This window comes from Cydia fagiglandana, chromosome 18 (genome assembly GCF_963556715.1).
Source record: "Cydia fagiglandana chromosome 18, ilCydFagi1.1, whole genome shotgun sequence".
Classification (NCBI taxonomy): domain Eukaryota; kingdom Metazoa; phylum Arthropoda; class Insecta; order Lepidoptera; family Tortricidae; genus Cydia; species Cydia fagiglandana.
In genome coordinates this window covers 754,486-776,537 of record NC_085949.1, presented here as the reverse complement: position 1 = coordinate 776,537, position 22,052 = coordinate 754,486, and the positions used below count along the sequence as shown (strand labels likewise).

Here is a 22,052-nt window from a genome sequence, read left to right as displayed (position 1 = left end):
ATACTAGATGGTCTAGATGCCTACTCGATGATCATAAACGGCCACGTTGATGGGGGATTCACAGAATATATCGGGAAAGAAGATCCATAAAATACTTGCGTAGTACACTATTTTCCCTGTAGGCGTCTATCAGCAAAATACATTTATCGTCTGACCATTCACTCATGACGAAGAAATACTCGATATAGTTGGTTCGCACTTCGCAGCGGCTAGCAACAACTGATCTTGACGTCCACGAGCGCACTGCGAGCGCCCTTTGGTTCGCGCCAAAAACCGACAACCGTCGGATCGCTGCGAGCCGCTCGTGTAGCGTTCGTTGCAGGCTCGCGAGCCACGTACACACTATGTTTTTGGCAACAGTAACTGTTACAGTTACGTGCAACGTTACGGGCTCAGAAATGAGTACGTTGTAAACGTCGGCTCGCTGCGAGCCGCTCGCGTACCGCTTGCAGCAGGTTTGCGAACCACGTACACACTATGTTTTTTGGTTACATTACATGCAACGGTTACGGTTACAGCTCGCTAATGAGTACCCGGCTTTATGGAAATTGACAATAACAGCGACACGTTCAGTACTAGTAGTGCAGCTGCGGTCAGAAATGGAATGTTACCATAATGATGCCATTTGGTTATCATTCGTGGTTGCATTTCGTTCGTACATATCCGTACATGCATTGGCACGAGCGAAGCGCATCATTTACCTACATATCATTTTTATGTCAAAATGTAAGTTTGATTTGGCCTCAGGGCTCGTGAAACGATGACATCTTGTACTTTAAAGCAGACCACTGACGAGCCTTCCAAATGGATGCCGTTACAATGGATTCATCCAAATGGACGGCATCCTAATATTAAACGTTTTTGACATTCACGGACCGATTTTGGATTGCAGCCACGCTATTTGGACTATTGGAAGGCTCGACAGTGGCCACCTTAAGGTTGCAATACACTGCATGGGTCTACCGTACGTAATCAGGTTATTAGTATGATTACCATTACAATGCAACCATAATTATTTTCATTCAGTGTATTTGCACCATTACGCCCTTTCACAACCTTATCATACGTAACTCTAGATTCAGGATCAACACCAATCGGAAAGCAAATAACGTAGCTTTTCGTATCTGTACGATATCTACATCTTTTGCGTTTACTTTGCCATTGATGTTTATGGGTTACCTATCGCTACTTTCAAACATTATATGTCCAATGTTTCAATGCTTCATTTTCATTTGAACGAACGCGTTTATTTATAAAACCATTGAATTTTTTGAAGAACATTAATTTTACCTAATCTATAATCCAATGGCTTCTACAGGATTTTTAAAGTTTCAGAAAATAAACTTTTATGAAAAAGCCGCGTGCGGTCAAATCAAACTTGTTTTGAAGTTGCGATATGACACCGTGTTAACAACTAACCACTGTCAATCTTGTAACTATAAAACACCCGTGAGACTTGTAAGTCATCTTATAATTATTTTAAACGAGTTACTCACGTATTAAGGATGACACACGCTACACCGGGCCGTGCCCGAGCCGAGGCGTCCGACATGTCATTTTCTATGACGGCTGATAGGTGGTGCTTTCCGTAGAAAACAAAGCACCGGAAGCTCCGACCCGGCCCCGGCCCGGTCTATCGTATGTCAACCTTTATTAAGTCGAATAGACGCTCGAGATATTTCAACCCAATTTTCAAGGATCTTCTACTACGAGATTCTTCTTCTTCATCGACTGCACCGCTTCTACTGATCGACCGCGCGATCGAAACATGCTGAGCGTTTATTAGACTTAATAATACGGGAGTAACCCGTTTAAAGTAAATTGAACATAAGTACTCTAAGCTAAGCCCGTCTCTCATACTCTTAACCGGACGGAGTCTCTTCCCTAGATGCAACTCTCCTTAACCCTCCGGCTGGTAGTGACCACTTCGGGCCGGAACCTCGCTGAGGCGATGTCAGCGCTGCGGGCGGTGACACCGCGGTTCACCACCGATATGCTCTGTGAAGACTGCAAATATGTTAATTACATTATAACGCGTGTGAACAACAAATACTAAATACAGAATATAATAAATATTTAGGGGGTCCCATACAACCGTGATTATTTTGCCGTTTTTTGCGTAATGGTACGGAACCCTTCGTACGCGAGTCTGACTCGCATTTGACCGGTTTTTAGGGTTCCGTAGCCAAATGGCAAAAAACGGAACCCTTATATATTCGTCATGTCTGTCTGTCTGTCTGTCTGTCCGTCCGTATGTCACAGCCACTTTGTTCCGAAACTATAAGCACTATACTGTTGAAACTTGGTAAGTAGATGTATCCTGTGAACCGCATTAAGATTTTCATACAAAAATAGAAAAAAAACAATAAATTTTTAGGGTTCCCCATACATAGAACTGAAACTCAAAAAATTTTTTTTCATCAAACCCATATGTGTGGGGTATCTATGGATAGGTCTTTAAAAATGATATTGAGGTTTCTAATATCATTTTCTTCTAAACTGAATAGTTTGCGCGAGAGACACTTCCAAAGTTGTAAAATGTGTGTCCCCCCCCCCTGTAACTTCTAAAATAAGAGTATGATAAAACTAAAAAAAATATATGATGTACATTACCATGCAAACTTCCACCGAAAATTGGTTTGAACAAGATTTGGTAAGTAGTTTTTTTTAATACATCACAAACCGTAAACCGCAATTTTATTGTGTTACTTGCTGTTACGGAACCCTTCATGGGCGAGTCCGACTCGCACTTGGCCGCTTTTTTTATTCATGAAGTCTTTACTTTAAGTTTATTTGTAGTTTATTGTTATGTAGTAATATAGTCTGTAATCATTATAGTTTATGCCTACCTTACTTAAAGTTAAACGGTTTCTAAGTTTTTCAATTTCAAGTAGGACAAAGCAAAACCCCTCCAGGATTATATCAAAATAAGCTTAAGTATATTTAACATGATAAAATACACACGTTGGAGTCGGGTGACCTTAATAGCTTACCTTGCCTTAGGAGCTCATTAATGAATTTTAGTGCGACAAGGTACTAACGTGAATAGTGTAACTGACAGGACCAGATTTTAATCTGGACCAAAACTAATATAACACAGTAATTACGTGTGTTTATTAATAGGCACGTATATACAGTCAGCAACAGAAGTTGCTAAGTGGGCCATGTGTTCAAAATGATCTTGACGCGGCTTTATTGTTAAGAGAATAAGAGCGTGTCAAGGTAATTTTGAACACCTCGCCCGCTTAGCAACTTCTGCTGCTGACTGTACATACAGGTAATACCTGTCAGTCATCACCTACAATGCACATCAGCTTGGGAAATTACAGTTAAGTAAGTGTAATTAATAAAGTAATTTTCAGTGATAAAAATAACACTAAAATCACAATCTTTTAGCCAGCTAATTAAGAACAGATTTTAATTCATTAAGTTCCTTTTTATTCTTTTTCACGTCACTCGCAGACAGTTATTACCTCTACATCCACATTAAATAGAAAAATGTTAAAGCTCCTTATTTTTGCAGAAAGCTTTCTTATATTTTTTGTTCCTTCATCTGCCCTTGACAACCGACCAAGAAGCGATTAGAGGCTTAGAGGCTACTTTTACATTACTTCTGACAGTTTTTAGGGTTCCGTACCAAAAGGGTAAAACGGGACCCTATTACTAAGACTTCGCTGTCCGTCCGTCCGTCCGTCCGTCCGTCCGTCCGTCCGTCCGTCCGTCTGTCACCAGGCTGCATCTCACGAACCGTGATAGCTAGACAGTTGAAATTTTCACAGATGATGTATTTCTGTTGCCGCTATAACAACAAATAGTAAAAATAGAATAAAATAAAGATTTAAATGGGGCTCCCATACAACAAACGTGATTTTTGACCAAAGTTAAGCAACGTCGGGAGGGGTCAGTACTTGGATGGGTGACCGTTTTCTTTTTGTTTTTTTTTGTTTTTTTTTTTTGCATTATGGTACGGAACCCTTCGTGCGCGAGTCCGACTCGCACTTGCCCGGTTTTTTTTTCTTTTTAGCCTTCTTCGTCCACTGTTGAGCATAGGCTCTTCATGTACGGCACTTATTCCGGTCCTGGGCTAGTCTCATACAAAATTTGTATGAAACACATTTAATGTGATCCACCCATTGAGCCAACGGACGCCAATCCATCAACATTTTGGTGCACCTATCAGTTTGGTTATACCGCAAAAGTTATTATAATTTTGCACATTTGCACAGAGTGGATAGATTAGAGGAAAGGTCACTTTATCGTAACACTTTAGAGGGATGCGACGCAGTTAGGGCCCCCCCACATCTAGCGTCTTTCGAGCGTCGACGTCGGTCGGCGTCTGGTCAGCGCTATGGAAAATGACGTCGCTGCGCAGTTGCGTCGACGCTGCGTCGACGTTGCGTCGAGCAGCGGCCATAGAATTGTAGACGCCGACGCTCGAAAGACGCCAGATGTGGGGGGGCCCTTAGGGTCACCTTTTCAGTACAACCCACCGGGTACGTTGTGCACATTAGTTCATCTATCAAGTCTTCTTCTTCCTCGCGTTATCCCGTAATTTCGCCACGGCTCATGAGAGCCTGGGGTCCGCTTGACAACTAATCCCATGGTTTGACGAAAGCGACTGCTATCTGACCTTCCAACCCAGAGGGTAAACTACGCCTTATTGGGATTAGTCCGGTTTCCTCACGATGTTTTCCTTCACCGAAAAGCGACTGGTAAATATCAAATGATATTTCGTACATAAGTTCCAAAAAACTCATTGGTACGAGCCGTTTTCAACCCGCGACCTCCAGATTGCAAGTCGCACGCTCTCACCGCTAGGCCACCAGCGCTTCATCTATCAAGTCATTCATTAAAAATCCACGATAGATTCGTATCAATTCGGCATTCGTACTTACGTAGCGAGGACAACGATGGGTCGCAGTGGGGCGTTGCTTGTCACGCGCGCTAGCGTGTGAGTGGGGGGCACTTCGAAACAGTACGGTTACCATCAGTTTGTCACTGACATAAACGCCGTCGAGAACGTAATTTACTTTCTATACATCTCGCTCGCACTCGCATATTAGTGCAAACGGGATGTATAGAAAGTAAATTACGTTCTCGACGGCGTTTATGTCAGTGACAAACTGATGGTAACCATACAGAAGACTTACCGCAAACCACGCTCGACGTGTTGCCTATCTGTCGCACTTATAAATTCGTACGTAAATGTGACAGGGAGGCAACACGTTGAACGTGGTCCGCGGTAGGCCCTCCGTGCGTGATACGAAGCGTTTTTTTGTCAACCTGCTGCTCGACCGTGCTCAGCAGTAGGGTGATGGTTTTATTCTTATAGCTTTATTTGATGTTCATAAGCGAATTGTAATTTTCCAACTTGGAAAATTTAAACTTCCTTTATCTTTAATCTAAAAAAAAATTGCGGAAAGGTTTTACCTACTGAAGAACATTTGATTCATCTTTGTCTATTAATTCGTAATCGCAATACAAACACTTTGCTAACAAAGTTGGATTTTATACCATCAGATCTGTCATTTTAAATTATCGTAAAGCACTACTTATTTCCTAAACTAGGATAAAGGGAATATGATAAATGATGGTGATATTGCAGAAACAAATGAGGGTTCTCTCGACAGGCAAATTGTTAGAACATAAACAAATTGTACAGTCAGCAGCAGATGTAGATGGGAACATAGAAATAATGAGTAAACTTGTTTGCACTTTACCGTAATGGTGCGTTAAGCCTATGCTCGTGTTTTCTTTTTTTCTGGAGCAAAAGTTGTTTGCTTAATCAGGTTTCGAGTCCATTTAAAGATTGCCATTCATATTTTTTGGCAACTGTATTAAGTTTTCGGTTGTAGCTTGTGTTCTGACTGTACTAGAACTATTAATTAAGTGTTCAACACAAAGAAAACCATAACGCCGCGAAAGATGTTTCATTACGCTGTCCCAATTAGGGCCCGCTCGATACAATTTATTTTGTTTTTCAATGTGGTCGGAAACGTTCAGAAAAATTATAATTTATTAACCGTAAAGCCCGCAAAAGGCCGGATCCTATTATATCAAATTTTTGTGAATAAAATAACCGATATTTTTATTCAAATTGGATGAAATATTTGAATTATAGGTGAAACCTATTTTTAAAAGGACTGAGCCACTCAGGCCGTCAGGCCTTTGAATTGGCCAGACGGCCTGAGTGACCCAATCCTATACACTGAAATCAGAATGATATTTGAATCATGTTATTTAAATTATCGTGCGTCTCGTGAGAACACAGACAAAACATCCTCCAGTCTGAGCATAGACGCGCTACCCCCTCTGCCACGCATACGGTAATTTTACTCCATGTTCGAGTCGAAAGTGTCTTTGTGCGACGTCCGTGTCTTTGAACGGTCACCAATCACGGCACGGGACTTCGCTCACCTTGTCCCGCGCACCCCCGCATTTTTGGCATCATCGGTTGCACGAAATAATTGCTCTAAACTCGGTCTAGAGGTTTCCTAGTCTATGCGCGAGAATTATGGTAACATTCCATTTCTAACCGCAGCTGCACTACCGGTACTGAACGCGTCGCTGTCATTGTCAATTTCCATAGTAATAAAATTGACAGTAGTGCAGCAGTCGTTGGAAATGGAATGTTACCCTTAGGAGGTACGAGCCACCAGCAGAGGCCTCTGCAAGCTGAGGACCCAGCATCACCAGCCCTTTTATTAGCATTAGCATAACATATTTCGAATACAGCTTTACACCACAGTTTTGTATGTGAGAAGACTTGCATTGCGCCCGACAAAACTGTTTAAACAATTTGGGCGGGAACCCGCAGCGTATACGGAATTCCACACCGAAAAGCATTTCAGCGGCGTACAAAAATCATTTTAGATTTCTAGTGCGCTAGAAATGCTAGAATTTAAATGTGAATAATGGCGGAGCTACCCTGGCGTAGTTGCTCAGTACCTAGTATAATTTCAAGTTCAATAGGATAAAAGGGCCATTTTATTTCAAGTTGTACCTACACTAGACTTTTTTCTTAAATTTATGATTTTTTTACGATGTTTCCATACCAGTGAGAATCACGAGCTCTTTCGATCCTAATAAGAGAAAAAACAGCAGCAATAATTTGTTGCAGCGTCGTTATTGCCGCCGCTGTATCTTTCAATTTGCTTGATAAAATGAGTGAATTTTGCCGCATTGCTGCCCCGATTGATGTTTATTCCGTCACTCATTTTATCAAGGAAATTGACGGCGGCGAAAACGATGCAGACGTTGACGTTGGTTAAAAATGATTACATAGTTTACATAGCCTTTATTAGATAGCATGCGGAAAAGTCTGGCATTTTAAATAAATTAATGTGCCAAACTTCCAAAAAATGTCTACAAACATTTTACGTGACACGACTACTTTACTCTATATAAAGATGAACTGTCAAAGGAACCATCATATGACGCAAGAGGTTAGGTTAAAATATTAGGACCAAAAGGTTATCACGTTATCAAGTTTTAAGACAAAACTTCCTCCAATTTTTCACACGAAAAACATGAATTGATTATCCCCCATTTCCACGAAGTCGGATATGAGTGCTGCATAAATTATGAATCCATTCACCCTACATGGTTCCCTGGATGGCGAATAACTTGCGCTGTCTGCGTCGCCGACGTTGAGAAATGGCGGGGCCCTGACGCATGACAGCGAGTCTTATAATGGAGCTGTGCTATGATAGTTCTGAGAGAAAACTTGGTTATGGAATTTTTTAAGCTATTATATTCTGTAAATGGGTAAATTTTTAAAAAAAAAGTGCGAGTTGGACTCGCGTACGAAGGGTTTCGTACCGTTATCAAAAATCACGTTTTTTGTATGGGAGCCCCACTTAAATATTTATTTTATTCTGTTTTTAGTATTTGTTGTTATATCGGCAAAAGAAATACATCATCAACTGTCTAGCTATCACGGTTCATCCACAACCTGGTGACAGACAGACAGACGGATATTGGATTCTTAGTGATAGGGTCCCGTTTTTACCCTTTTAATTATGTTGAATCCAATTGCAGTATCTTTTATATATCAAGTCGGAAACATAATAGACGAATAAGACATTCAACTTTTAACGCAAAACCGGTAAACAATTTAAAGCTATCCGTGAAATATCTCTAAACTAAACACACCAAAGTTTGTCTTAAAAAATAAACAAGGATGATATCCGCAACAGGCTTCGTCATTGTCTTAAATGTCTCATTGGATGACGTTACATTAAGCCGCTTATTACAATTGCAATACCTACAGTCCCATGTCTGCACAATCGCTTTCAAATCTACTGTAACAATACTAGTGGGAACAATTTTCATCTCCACAAAACGGCTCAGACCGACTACTGCGAATCACATAATCACCATTACTGGATATTGTCAATGAAGATAACAGTAGGTACCCTTAATACAGGCCAATTCGAACGTGCACCTGACATCCGGCGCGATTCGGGAAATGAAATTAGACATTCACTAGATATGAAATAACGGCAAAAAGTACCTTATGGCGGCTAGCGCTTAAGCTATTATTAACGCCGCTCCAATATCCTCGAACGTCACATATCTTTACTATTTGATTTTTGGAGTCATGCATACCAAAAAACCTTCATATTTAAATTACTCGAAGCGTGACGTGCGGGGTGCGCAACGGCTTGTTGCCCCGAAGCACAGTACGTCTGCTTTTCGTGGCAGCTTTCGTTACGCCGCCACGAAGTGTTGGAACAATCTGCCACCTCCAATTAGAAATTGTACGTCAATAGCAACCTTTAAAATTAAGATAAAAGAGTATTTAACCGATGTTCAAACTTCCAACATATGAGCTGACGTACTGCGCTAGATATTATTATTATTGTTATTTTTTTAGCTATTAAGCTCGTTTCATGTTTACAAACACATACTTCTACTTCCAAATTGTTCAAGCACGGAATTATGTACTATTGTCATTTAATTAACTCAACTGTCATCTCTTCTCCCATATGTTGCATTAAGTTTTGTTTTGCTTTATTTTATATTTGTTATGTGTATTTAAATTGGTTGCCCTGAAAACCAGCGCCATGGCTAAGGACATTAGTCATCGGCATATGCTGAGTGGCATCCATTTTGGTGTCTTGTGCTAGAATAAGATGTATTATAGGTTAAGCATGTATTTCAACACCAAATAAACCATTTCTATTCTATTCTATTCTATTTCATATCTAGTGCATCTCAAATTCATTTCCCGAATCCCGCCGATCAAACCGATATTTGAATAGTATTGGAATCACAGGTGTCATTCGCGCGTTCATTTCGCTCAGACTTGTATGCACAAGGTACTATTAGTTATTCTGTGGCATACTTGTGCCACCAAGTAAGTTGTGTGTGGCGCCCGCGCGAATGACAGCTGCTATAAACTGATATGACTCCGATATCAGTCTAATGTCGGATTGATGTCAGTGCAGGTTAAAATTGGCCTGTCAGTGCGATTACCAACACGATGACAGAAAGTTTAAAGTTGCCTCTATATTATGCTCTGTAGGGGTAAAATAAGTTAAATAAGTATTCAATTTCAGTAAATACCTAACGATTTTCCTTGACGTTACCATAGTTATGACAAAAACTTTTAACTGACTGCCGTAAGAAACTTGCGTATGTACAGTCGCCATCAGATATATCGGAGCGGCCAAGGTGTTCACAATATCTGATCAAGCACTATAATTAACGCCTTGACGTGCTAGATATTTGTGAGCACCTTGGCCGCTCCGATATATCTAATGGCGACTGTACGGTCACACACTTTAATTGTTGATCCATCTAAGGTTCAAGCTAATTTGGTTGACAATACTAACGGTATGAAATGTCCAATGTAAAATAAACCCTAATTGGCTAAACAATTAAAATACGTGACTGTACAGTCAAAGACTTTAATTTCAGTACCATTTCGTATCTTGTCACATGCAATGACAATCAATATGGAAGTCAGAATAAAACCAGGCGTTACTTTGTGGAAATCCATATGAACCGAAACAAAAATGTTATAAGGTGCAGGGACAATTTCAACTCGGGAAAATCATCATTCCAATTTGTACTTGCCTCATGTTTAGAGGCGGTGACATGAGGCGGTGACAAATGGGAATGATTTTTATCACAAACCTATTCCCAACTATGCCCGCCTCATGTTTGGAGGCGGGGACAAACGGGAATGATTTTTATCACAAACCTATTCCCAACTATGCCCGCCTCATGTTTGGAGGCGGTGACATGAGGCGGGGACAAATGGGAATACACCAAGAGAGTAGGTACGGGTAGGTATAGTTTAACTTACCATACTAGGAGGTAGAGGCTGGTCGCTGTACAGCCTCAGCGGGTCGCTTTCAGACTGAGGTAGCGGGTCCTTGCAGTAATCGCTGCATTTCTTATCTGTGCATAAAAAGAAATTACACAGATAAAAAAAAATATCATCATCATGAATCTATTGCAGACGATTTTATGGTGTAACACCGGAGAGACACCGTTTTTGGTGGCTGAATAGACCGATGAGGGACAGACATGGTCTACAAGTATTAAAATATGCACAGAGGGAGTTAAAACGTCCTAACGGGAAACACTTCCCTTGTTCCTTCCGTTCCGTCACCGTCATACAAAGTCTATGAAGAATGGTAACGGAATGCAAAAATCTAAGGACATTTTCTTCTCTCCGGTTCGACAAAGCGTTGAAAGGATTAATGCTAGACAATCAGCATCCGTACATATACTGCGACATAAAACAGTAGAAATTAAATAAAATGGAACCAATCAATTTCCATACTAAATTGTTGCCATGTTTAGGAATTTTACGTCACATATGTGACAGTTACGTAGGAAGTGGCACCTTCAATTTTTTTTTATTTTCTTTATTGCACCAATAATTATACATTTCATTTAATTACATTATATTTAATTTTCTACTATTTCTTGTCGGACTAAAGGACCGTCAGCTTTTTATATGTGATACAAAAAACGAGCGATTGCAAAAACTAGAACAAAATCTCGTCTAGGCCGCCATATTGGATTCCAAGGCCGCTCTTCGGAAAGCTAATTTAGCGGATATGCTACGGCCATCCAGCGTATATGTGATCTCTCATTTCTATCCACTGGCCGCCCGCTTCCAAATTCGAAATCAAGACTTTCCAACATTGCAAAGATTGCATTGCCTGCATTGCAAAGATCGATACTGCGCTTTAAAGACTGTGTTAAGCGAGACATGTCAGCGTTTGAAATCGACCACCATGCCTGAGAAGCTTTTGCTGAAGACCGTGATGGATGGTGGCGCAAGCGTGTTGTGGAGGCGAGAAGTCTATGCGTTAGATAGGGGGCTATTCATAAATTATTACGTCATTTCAAATTAGAGGGGGGTAATGGGTCTGGACATCGGATGATGGAAGCATGATAATTGGATGATTTTAGGAGGGGGGGGGGCAAAAATCGTCAAAAATCGATGACGTAATTTATGGACAGCCCCTAGGTAACAAGTGTAGCAGAAAGCAAACCGGGACTGGAACCTCAGGTGGCATGAGCTTTCCCTGCTAAAAATGTGGGAGGTCGTGCCGCTCACGCATCGGCCTCCACAGTCACTTAACCCGTTGTCAAAATAGCAATGTTTAAATTGTCTGCAATAGACGCAAAGGCCTGTGATGATAACAGCATTGCCAACATAATGAGTAAAATTGTCATTTAGTATCTGTGGTACATATCTACTTAATTAAACTATATATTTTGTTACACATATTTAAATTGTATTATCTGTGACGTTCTCTCTCTCTCTAAAAACCGGGCAAGTGCGAGTCGGACTCGCGCACGAAGGGTTCCGTACCATAATGCAAAAAAAAAACAAAAAAAAGCAACAAAAAAAAACGGTCACCCATCCAAGTACTGACCACTCCCGACGTTGCTTAACTTTGGTCAAAAATCACGTTTGTTGTATGGGAGCCCCATTTAAATCTTTATTTTATTCTGTTTTTAGTATTTGTTGTTATAGCGGCAACAGAAATACATCATCTGTGAAAATTTCAACTGTCTAGCTATCACGGTTCGTGAGATACAGCCTGGTGACAGACGGACGGACGGACGGACGGACAGCGAAGTCTTAGTAATAGGGTCCCGTTTTACCCTTTGGGTACGGAACCCTAAAAACGAAGGTCCCTAGAGAAAACAAATCTTTAGAGATCTCAAAATCTTGATTATACTGGTTTACAAAAATGCGATGGGACGAATATCCTGCTACTCCTGATGTCCTGTGTCCCTCGTTCAATTTGGACGATTCATTTGTAATCTCGTTATTGGTGTTGCCTATCGAATCAAATCTTTTTTTTGGGCGCTACGACAAAGTTCAAAGTTGAATGGGGATGTTTGTAGGGTGACGGCACCAATCATGGACATGTTAAGCGCACTAAATTAGAATTTCGTTTAAAAATGGGATGTTTTTTGACGATACAAAAATGGTGATTTTTTTTTCGGCACTTAAATACATGAGGAACATTTAAACAAAACCAAAAATTCCGTATGTTTAATACATAATTAATAAAAAATATATAAATTGAAATTTACGAAATCACCATTGATGGACATCAAAAATTCAGTAATGGACACCCAGTCATGGACATGGACCCAATTATGAACATCCATTAATGGACACTTTTGTATTGAACACATAAATGAAACAAATGATGTCACAAATCAACTTTTATTAACGCTATTTGAACTTTCATTTAGATTTCTAAGTTATAACTACTATAAGAGTTTTAGTCCGGTTGCCGGCTGCATGAAACAAACCTGATCAAAAAATAGAATATACCTACCTACCCTGTAGAGGTACCTGACATTTAGTACCTTCCAACGCACTTGGTCGGCCTAGTCTTAACCTGGCAGATTTTGTACAAATGGCAAAAACGTTAGACAAAAAAACATCAAAAAAATACCTCATCGAAAAATAGAATGAAACTTGTATGGTAGGATACCTGACTTTGGGGACAGTAAAAAAAAAGTGGTCGGCCTCACCTTAACCTGGCAGCTTTTGCAGTCCGACCAAATATATGTATAAAAAAAAACATGAAAAAGACCTATCGAAAAATCGTATGAAACTTGTATGGTACGATAGCTGCCTTTGAGGACAGTAAAAAAAAATGGTCGGCCAAATCCTGTATTGGCCGGCCGATTGGCGATTGGGTCGATCAAATTTGTGGTACCACGTGAGAGCTACAATTTACCTCATCAAGAAATAGAATTGGCAGTTTTTGCTGACAGGCTACGAGTTTTTGCAGTCCAACCAAATTTGTGGTACCACGTGACAGCTACAATTTACCTTGTCGAAAAATAGAATGAATAAAAACGGATTATGATAGCTAAAAAAAAACCTGTTGACGTATGGCTTGGTCGGCCTCACCGTAGCCTGGCAGATTTTGCAGTCCGACCAAATTTATCCATCCATCTAAGACAAAACAAAGAGCCCAATTATGGACAACTAAAAATACCCAGTTATGGACATCGTCCATTATTGGAAAATAAAGAGCAATCACAAAATCAACCCAACTCAAATGTTTAGTGCGATAAATTAAATAATTTAACACAATAAACTAAAAAAGTAATAAAAAGCTTAAGCTTGGACACTTGTCCATTACTGAATTTCATAAAATATCGAATCCAGTCATGAACAAACCCCACAAAAAACTTATTGCTGTGATTGGACATATTCAACTTAGCTCAATTTACTTGCAATATAGTATTATTCAGTAAAAATAACATCAAATCTCATTACAACATAACACAAGATAACACCATGCACAAATATGTACTCACCTCCTTAACGATTTCAACAACAATAGCGGATTTTTATGACCACCGCCCGCAACGAGATTTCACTTCGCAGCCATCTTAGAACAAAACGGCTGATTATGGTGACATGTGTCAAAATGACAGCTCAAACATCTATTGGTTATGCTTTAGTGTTGCCAGTTGAAAAATGTTGTGACAGTTGCTTAATAAATTCGATCAACGTAAAAAATGTCCATAATTGGTGCCGTGTCCATTACTGGTGCCGTCACTCTAAACCCTATTTTAAAACTAAATTATTTTATGATATCGTTAATATATTTTAAGTAAGTACTACATCTACATTACTACCTAGTATTGAAATATTACGAAATATTCTTAAACTATTAACGTAAATATGAGGTACAGTCAAAAAATTTAATTTCCGACCCATTTTGTACCTTATCACAATGACAATAGTATGAGGTTTTTAGCGACTTTCATATTAATTGTCACTGTGACAAGGTACGAAATGGGTCGGAAATTAAATTATTTGACTGTACCTACCTATACTAATACATAAATGGTACTTTATTTAAACTTAGAATAAATAAAGTACAAATTGATGCGGACTAAATCGGCTTAATCTTAACAGAAATTCTGGAATAAGGGCAAATTATTATGAACTATCATATCAAATGTACAATATTCTGTCAACCACAAAGTAAAGATATTAGTACCTATATTGTTCTAAATGTAATTAGCAAACACAGTAGGAAGTTAATTACTTTTATAATTTGCGGTGAAACTAAATTAAACTAATGCAGTTCAGGTAACCTAGGACTAAACTAAACTAAATTACCGCATTTACCGCATTCAGTCTATATTGAGTGGGCGTTTGCGTTAACTTTGATTGGAAAATGGTCACAGGTTACTAATTACTCGTAATGCTATAATGGAATGTTGAGCCTTTAAAAAATATGCTTAGAATATAATTTAACATTAAAAATCACGCAATAATGCTTAGTATACAATTCAGGTACTTGCCTACGCCACAGGGCGGACACGCCATACATCGAAAATCATTTGCGTTTATATGTGTGCACGGCACGTCTGTACACGCGTCATTGTGTGAGTAAGGGTCACTTGCACCAATCACTAACCGTTAAAACAACACAACAACACAATAACAGTACAATTTGACACTGGTAACCGGTTAACCTCAGGTTAGAGGGATGGTGCAAGTGGCCCTAAGTGGCTTAGGGCTGCCTCGTGCGGCGCGCGGGGAAGGCGAAGCCGAGTTTTGAGCGGCCCGCTGCGTTGCATAATTCGACCGAAATACGTAAAAAAACAAAATATAGGTTTATGTTTAACAAAATATAGGTTTATGTTTTATTTCGCTCCAATTGTTGAATTGGCTTTGTCAGTTTATAGTCCTGCACGTACTTGGACTTTCAACACGCCATTATTAAATGTACCTTATTGTTGATGCCTATTGATTATTTTATATAACATTTTAAGAAATAATTATGTAAATTATTTCTTAAATTCTTAAAATTAAATTAAAAATCAAACGCGAATGTCCCGCGACCAACAAGTTCTTTATTGTGAAAAGAGTGTTAAACTAAAAATAAAACATTTACGAGAAATATCTGTGTAGAAGGTCTAGTTACCTTAGGTACTTTAAATATTAAATGTTGGCTTAACATTCACAAATTCAACGAACGGGTTTTAATTCATATGATATTATTATTTTTACGCAAAAGTATAGCCTTATTTACTGATACATATTTCGTATCTTTGGAAAACTATATTATTATTCATTTCTACAATAAGTAGGTATCCGTACTACCCGTACATCGCACAATACACCGGCATTTTGAACGTTGCGTCATCGCGTCGCGGCGTCGCTAGCCGAACTGAGCGTACGTCAGGAGTCCGTCAGAACTCAGTCGCGGGGCGAGGTAATCCGAGTCGGGGCGGGGCGGTGCGTGTCCGTTCTGTATGATAATACTATTACTTATTCTGTGCCTACGCATAAACGCAAAGCATAGGTACCTAACCTAAAATATTAGGTAAAGTAAAAGTGACGAAGCCCTCCAGTGGTGATTTGTTCCCAAAATTATGGCACACGCAACACGGATACCATTGTAAATTAAAATCTGTCGCACGCGTTCACGCCAGTTAGCGTACTAATATGTACCTACTATTTTTCGTTAACCCGCTCACCCGCACCGTGCAACCGCGCTAGCTAACGTCCTAAATATGTACATACTAAGTAGGTACACATTTTTTTATTCAGATGTATTCAATAAATACGCTAGGTTTATTTTTTATCCTTTCGAAATCTCATTCACTTTGATCGTTCATATAAACATAACTTGACAAAATCCCTTTGCGTTTCCCTATCGTTTCCCTTAAATTACGTACAAACAATCTGCTGTTGATCCGAAGGAATCCTCTTACCATACCACGTCTATCATTTTGACTGGCACATGCCTTGTTACGAGAAAATGTAAAACATACATGGGAACAGAGTGAAAACGAGTAATCCACATTTTGCTTTAAACTAATAAATTTTGCTATACGGTACATGCTACAGACATAATCACAAACTTAAGTAAAACACTCCTCTTTCTAGAGTTCCGTACCAAAAAGGTACAAAAGGAACTCTTAAGGTGCGACACTGTCCGTCTGTCTGTCACATCGCTAAATATCCTGAGATCTACTTATGCTATCGATTTGGGAAGAGTTATGAACCAAGCTAAGTCGGACACAGATTGAAAGTGTTATTTTTCTTATTTTTTTCCGTCAGGAGTAAAAAAAAAGTTATATAGTAAAAAAAATTGCGTAAAAAAAATATCACGTAGTAGCAAATTTGACGCAGTTATTAGAGTTTTTCGCTCCACGTTGAGGGTAGGTTGAGGCAATGTCTGTTGCTCAGGAAATAAGAAAACCTCGGTGTAACGCGATTTTGTATCGAAACGAAGCTGATTGCGGATTACATGGATAAAGCTTATTTGCATGTTACATGATAAACAAATATGTACAGTTTGGTCGAAATATGATTTACATTGGCTGGTTGAATATTAGAGTTTTACTGTGTTCGTTTTTTTAACTAAAAAATTAAATATATTTAGGGAAAAATTGCGGCCATCACTGCACATAGCAGAATACAAGTTATAACGGATAGACCTCCTCGGAGTCGGTTAATTGGTATCGATCCACCATGTACCTACGCGAGTGTAAACTCATTTAATTAATATAGGATGACATGACATTGGTCATGATGGGCAATTGCCCTCAACCAGTGGGTGTAGAGCCATATAGAATAGCGCGCGAGAATGCAACTCATGCTAGCAGGTCTGAGGGATAGTAAGTGGGTTTAAGATAGAGTACGCTTCTATTCCTGTCTCTCTAAGCGGTCTCCCTCACTCACCGTAATGGCACGGAATGACGTCAGGGTCTGAATCCTCGACCTGATCCATCTTCACTTCGTACCGGCTGTAGTAGTCGAGCTTGTTGCCGTGTACGTGTTTAAACAGTCTCTCTCTGTCTCTCTAAGCTGTCTCCCTCACTCACCGTAATGACACGGAATGATGTCAGGGTCATCGACCTCGTCCTTCAGCTCGTACCGACTGCAATAGTCGAGTTTGGGCGTCCCCGTGTATGTTAAAACAGTCTCTCTCTGTCTCTCTAAGCTGTCTCCCTCACTCACCGTAATGACATGGAATGATGTCAGGGTCATCGACCTCGTCCTTCAGCTCGTACCGACTGCAGTAGTCGAGCTTGGGCGTCGCCGTGTATGTTTAAACAGTCTTTCTCTGTCTCTCTAAGCTGTCCCCCTCACTCACCGTAATGGCACGGAATGATGTCAGGGTCATCGACCTCATCCTTCAGCTCGTACCGACTGCAGTAGTCGAGTTTGGGCGTCGCCGTGTATGTGTTTAAACTCTCCGGCTTAGAGAACTCGAGACTTCGTTGCATGTAGAGGGTGTTCCTGAGGAAATAAAAAAGTTAGATTATATTAAATTCGTAATAAATGAATGAACGTATATTGAAATTACTGATTTAAACTCTCACGATACATAAATTTTCATGTCTTCGTGCAACACTGAGAAGAGAGTCGAGATTGGCACTATTTCCCATCTGGCGAAGCATATGCCCAACTGGGCGTCACACAACTACGACGTACACAAAAAGAAATCGTGGTGTGCAAGATTTGTCTTTGATTTATGTTATTTTCAATGCATTTGTGTCGTCATTACAGATTGGATTTTGTATGAAGTGAGTGAGAGAGAAGCGTCTGTGTGCACATTTCCCCCGCGTAAAATGGCAGAACGTTTTGTACGGTAAGATATCGCTTGGGCTCCTCCCTTCCGACATGTCGGAAGCCGGTGTTGCTCGAAGGTTCATGTTATATAATTTTGCTATTAATACTATAATAACTGTAGATAAATTAGAAGTTACGAGTATTCACTTACGCTGAAGGCGGATGCTTATCCAAGTGGTGTCGGCGCGTCATATGCCGCCGATATAACGCAGTGATGACACCGCAGACAGCAGCACATAGCAATGCTGATAGCGCTACTAGAGACGCTAGCATTGGTGAGAGCGGCAGCGTTGTGCTTGCTCCTGTTACAGGATAGAAAAGTAAGGAAAATGCGGCATAAGGGGTCATCCATTAATTACGTCACACGTTTAGGGGGAGGGAGGGGGTCAAGAAAATGTGACATATTGTGACATGGGGGAGGGGGGAGACCCAAACATTGTGACGTCAACTTTTTTTTTAACTTCATCAGTAACCGAAAATTTATTTAAATTATTTAGTTCGCTGTACATTTAAATAACAAGTTTTTAAAACGAAAATAGATTTTAATCGTTTAATTTTCTTTCCTAAGCAGTTTTGGGTTATAAAAATACTAATATTTATATCGTCAAAAATATTTTGATAAAATATTAATAATACTTAGGTACTTACTTAATTCGATTTGGCGATTTCGTAGAAAAAATGTGACGTCACACTATGGGGGGAGGGGTTTGCCAAATGTGACCAAGTGTGACAAGGGGGGGGGGGGGTCAAAAAACCTAGAAATTGGTGTGACGTAATTAATGGATGACCCCTAAGTACATGATACGTACTTCATCGATTGTTAACTTCGTCGACAGTTGCAACCATAGACTATATAGGAATCCTCTAGACCGAGTTTAGAGCAATCATTTCATGCAACCGATGATGCCAAAAATGCGGGGGTGCGCGGGACGAGGTGTGCGAAGTCCCGTGCCGTGATTGGTCCGTTCAAAGACACGGACGTCACACAAAGACGGTGTACCCTTGTTTTGCCGACAAACTTTTCATCGAATATTATTTCATCGACAACGATTCATCGAAACGTTAGTACTAGTAATATTGTTTGGCGTTATTTTGTTTCATATACTATTTATTTCAATTTTTCTTACTGCGTAGAAATACTATTCAACGAATATTACTTGATCACTAATTCGTTTCAAAATATTTTAATTGGCACAACTACTAAACATCGCAATTCATTTGTTCGACGTATTACTTTAATACATTTTTATATGTCTTACTATACATTTATACATTTTTCTGTTGTAAGAATTTTAGATTTAGGTCAGGTTAGAACTGCGACCCCACACAGAAACGAACGGCTTTCAAAGTAGGTTTAGGTTAGGTTAGAACTGTGACCCCACACAGAAACGAACGGCTTTCAAAGTAGGTTTAGGTTAGGTTAGAACTGTGACCCTACACAGAAACGGACGGCTTTTAAAGTAGGTTTAGGTTAGGTTAGAACTGCGACCCCACACAGAAACGAACGGCTATCAAAGTAGGTGTAGGTTAGGTTAGAACTGCGACCCCACACAGAAACGAACGGCTATCAAAGTAGGTTTAGGTTAGGTAAGGAACTGCGACCCCACACAGAAACGAACGGCTTTCAAAGTAGGTTTAGGTTAGGTTAGAACTGCGACCCTACACAGAAATGAACGGCTTTCAAAGTAGGTTTAGGTTAGGTTAGAACTGCGACCCTACACAGAAATGAATGAATATAATTTACCTATTTATAATTTGGCCAAAATGAAAATGGCAGCCTTGTTTCGATAAGAAATATTACAAACTGAAGTAATTTTACGCATAAGAAATTTTATTAAATACAATACAAAATGAAATAAGAAAACCCGTAAAGAAATACCAGGATTTAAACTATATACAAAATAACTCAAGTACCAATTAAAAGTCCCCGATTTAAATTTACTAGTATCGATTCTTCGACGCAATAACTTGTCGATGAAATGAAAATACTTGAAACGTTGTCTTCGAAATAACATTCGATGAAATGTCTGTCGGCAATTCAAGGGTAAACCCACAAAGACACTTTCGACTCGAACATGGAGTAAAATTACCGTATGCGTGGCAGAGGGGGTAGCTTGACTATGCTCAGTCTGGAGGATGTCTTGTCTGTGGTTGCAACAGCGATTGATTTTAGTGCCAGCAGTCAAAGGTAAAAAAAAAAAATACGCTCGTGTATGGAATTTCCTGCAGACGTATTTGGCCGCAATGGCCTTATTTGTTTACATTGTAGGTATTCTTAGATAGGTGATCATAAAGCTACTAGCTACTATACATTTTTACAAGATTTTGCTGTGTATCTTTACAGGTATGTAGCTCAATCTTTGTTATGGTAATAACTGCGTTAGCATAAAGTAACGGATCAAACTACGCGTCAAAAGTATCTACATTTTCTAATCTTAACAAAAAGATATAAGATCCTATATGTACTGTACTGTACAAACTGTAGCAATATAGGTATAAATTTAAAAGTGGAAAAATTACTGTCTTGGGTGAGACTTGAACTCACGGCCTCTGGATCGATACTCCAGCGCTCTGCCATCTGAGCATAATATGGTGGAAAGATTTGCTGGCTGGGGATGAGGTCTTGGTGCTCAGATGGCAGAGCGCTGGAGTATCGATCCAGAGGCCGTGAGTTCAAGTCTCACCCAAGACAGTAATTTTTCCACTTTTAAATTTATTCTAAGCTTAATAGCATCGTTCGCAGACGTTTCTGCTTGTTAAAAATTAAAATATAGGTATATTTGCAAAAAAAATCCAGGATGGCAAATACTTCTGGAGCGTTGTTTCAATGTAGCTGGATTTCTACTTTGAAACTATAAACTCACCAGTAAACTTATCAGGTGACCTTAAAGCTACAGTGTACAAAGACACCGCTTCGCTCCGCCCTTTGGCGTTTGCGGCGTATAGCTTCAGCGCGTAGCTCGACCTTCCATCTAGCTCCACTTCGAAAGTGGAACTGTTCGAAGTTACGTTGGCATGGACCTAAATAAAGAAACAATTTTTTGAACATCGAATGAGTCAAATGGGCGTTTTCAGATTCAGAAATAAATATCGAAAACCCAATTCTCACAGATCACGGTGTTTTTGGGTTTTTTCAACTCGAATCACTAGCATATTCAATACTGATGATAAAATAAAATGTCCCAAAAATTTGTATGAAATACATTCCACTACGTCACGCACATACAAGTGAAATTTTTTTTCATACTAAAACGTGACGTAATAGAATGGACATTCTGGGACATCTTTTATAAATGGTGGGATGGAGAATGCTGTCGATTCTGAGTAGAATGAGCCCAAGAACGTCCAGATGTGAAAGAAAAGGTTTTCAATATTTATTTCTGAAAAAGCCCAAATGTTTTATAGTCTGCCATCGTGGCACTTTCAAATAGACACGTGACACGATAGGCGATAAATGTGAAATCGTCTTATCCGTTGATACTGTGCCTGCGTTAGAAAATGTAGAATTTTAAAGAAATAAAAAGACTGTCTTACCAGCAGAGATGGTAGTTCTAGCACCTCCATATAGAAGAGCTGAGGTAGACCTCCATCGAAGCCTTCCAAGCACTCCACTTGCAAACCAACAGCACTTTGGTTCGTCACTGAGCAGTTCTGGAGCGGCATTGGCTTACCTATAACAAAGTTTCAATGTAAAACGGTTCCGTTATTTAGATACTGAGAGTCATTTTCATGCCTCCAGTCATTTCTTTCTTTCTTCTTTAAAGGTGACATTCGGATCTCTATAATATACTGCTGCGCTGTTAATTTCCATGATATAATGAGTAACTGGGTCAATTTTCAAATAGGCATTTTTTGCTGTCCCACGGCTAAAACTCGAAGTCCATAGGACTAAAAGACTGGGTATGTATATATTTTCATTCAGTGTATTATAAGCTTTAAAAAT

At 39.6% G+C, this 22,052-nt stretch overlaps 1 protein-coding gene across 1 annotated transcript in view; it reads right to left on the bottom strand.

Annotated features, from left to right (window-relative positions):
* Window positions 1-10,306: 10,306 nt before the first annotated feature.
* Window positions 10,307-22,052, bottom strand: part of LOC134673571 (nephrin-like) — a 220,784-nt gene continuing 209,038 nt past the window's right edge. Inside the window, exons 12-16 of the mRNA XM_063531569.1 lie at window positions 21,644-21,780; window positions 20,974-21,130; window positions 18,261-18,411; window positions 17,631-17,776; window positions 10,307-10,410 (exon numbers count right to left, since the gene is read on the bottom strand). Of these exons, the coding sequence (XP_063387639.1) occupies window positions 10,307-10,410; window positions 17,631-17,776; window positions 18,261-18,411; window positions 20,974-21,130; window positions 21,644-21,780 (695 nt within the window). The remainder of the gene's footprint in view (window positions 10,411-17,630; window positions 17,777-18,260; window positions 18,412-20,973; window positions 21,131-21,643; window positions 21,781-22,052) is intronic.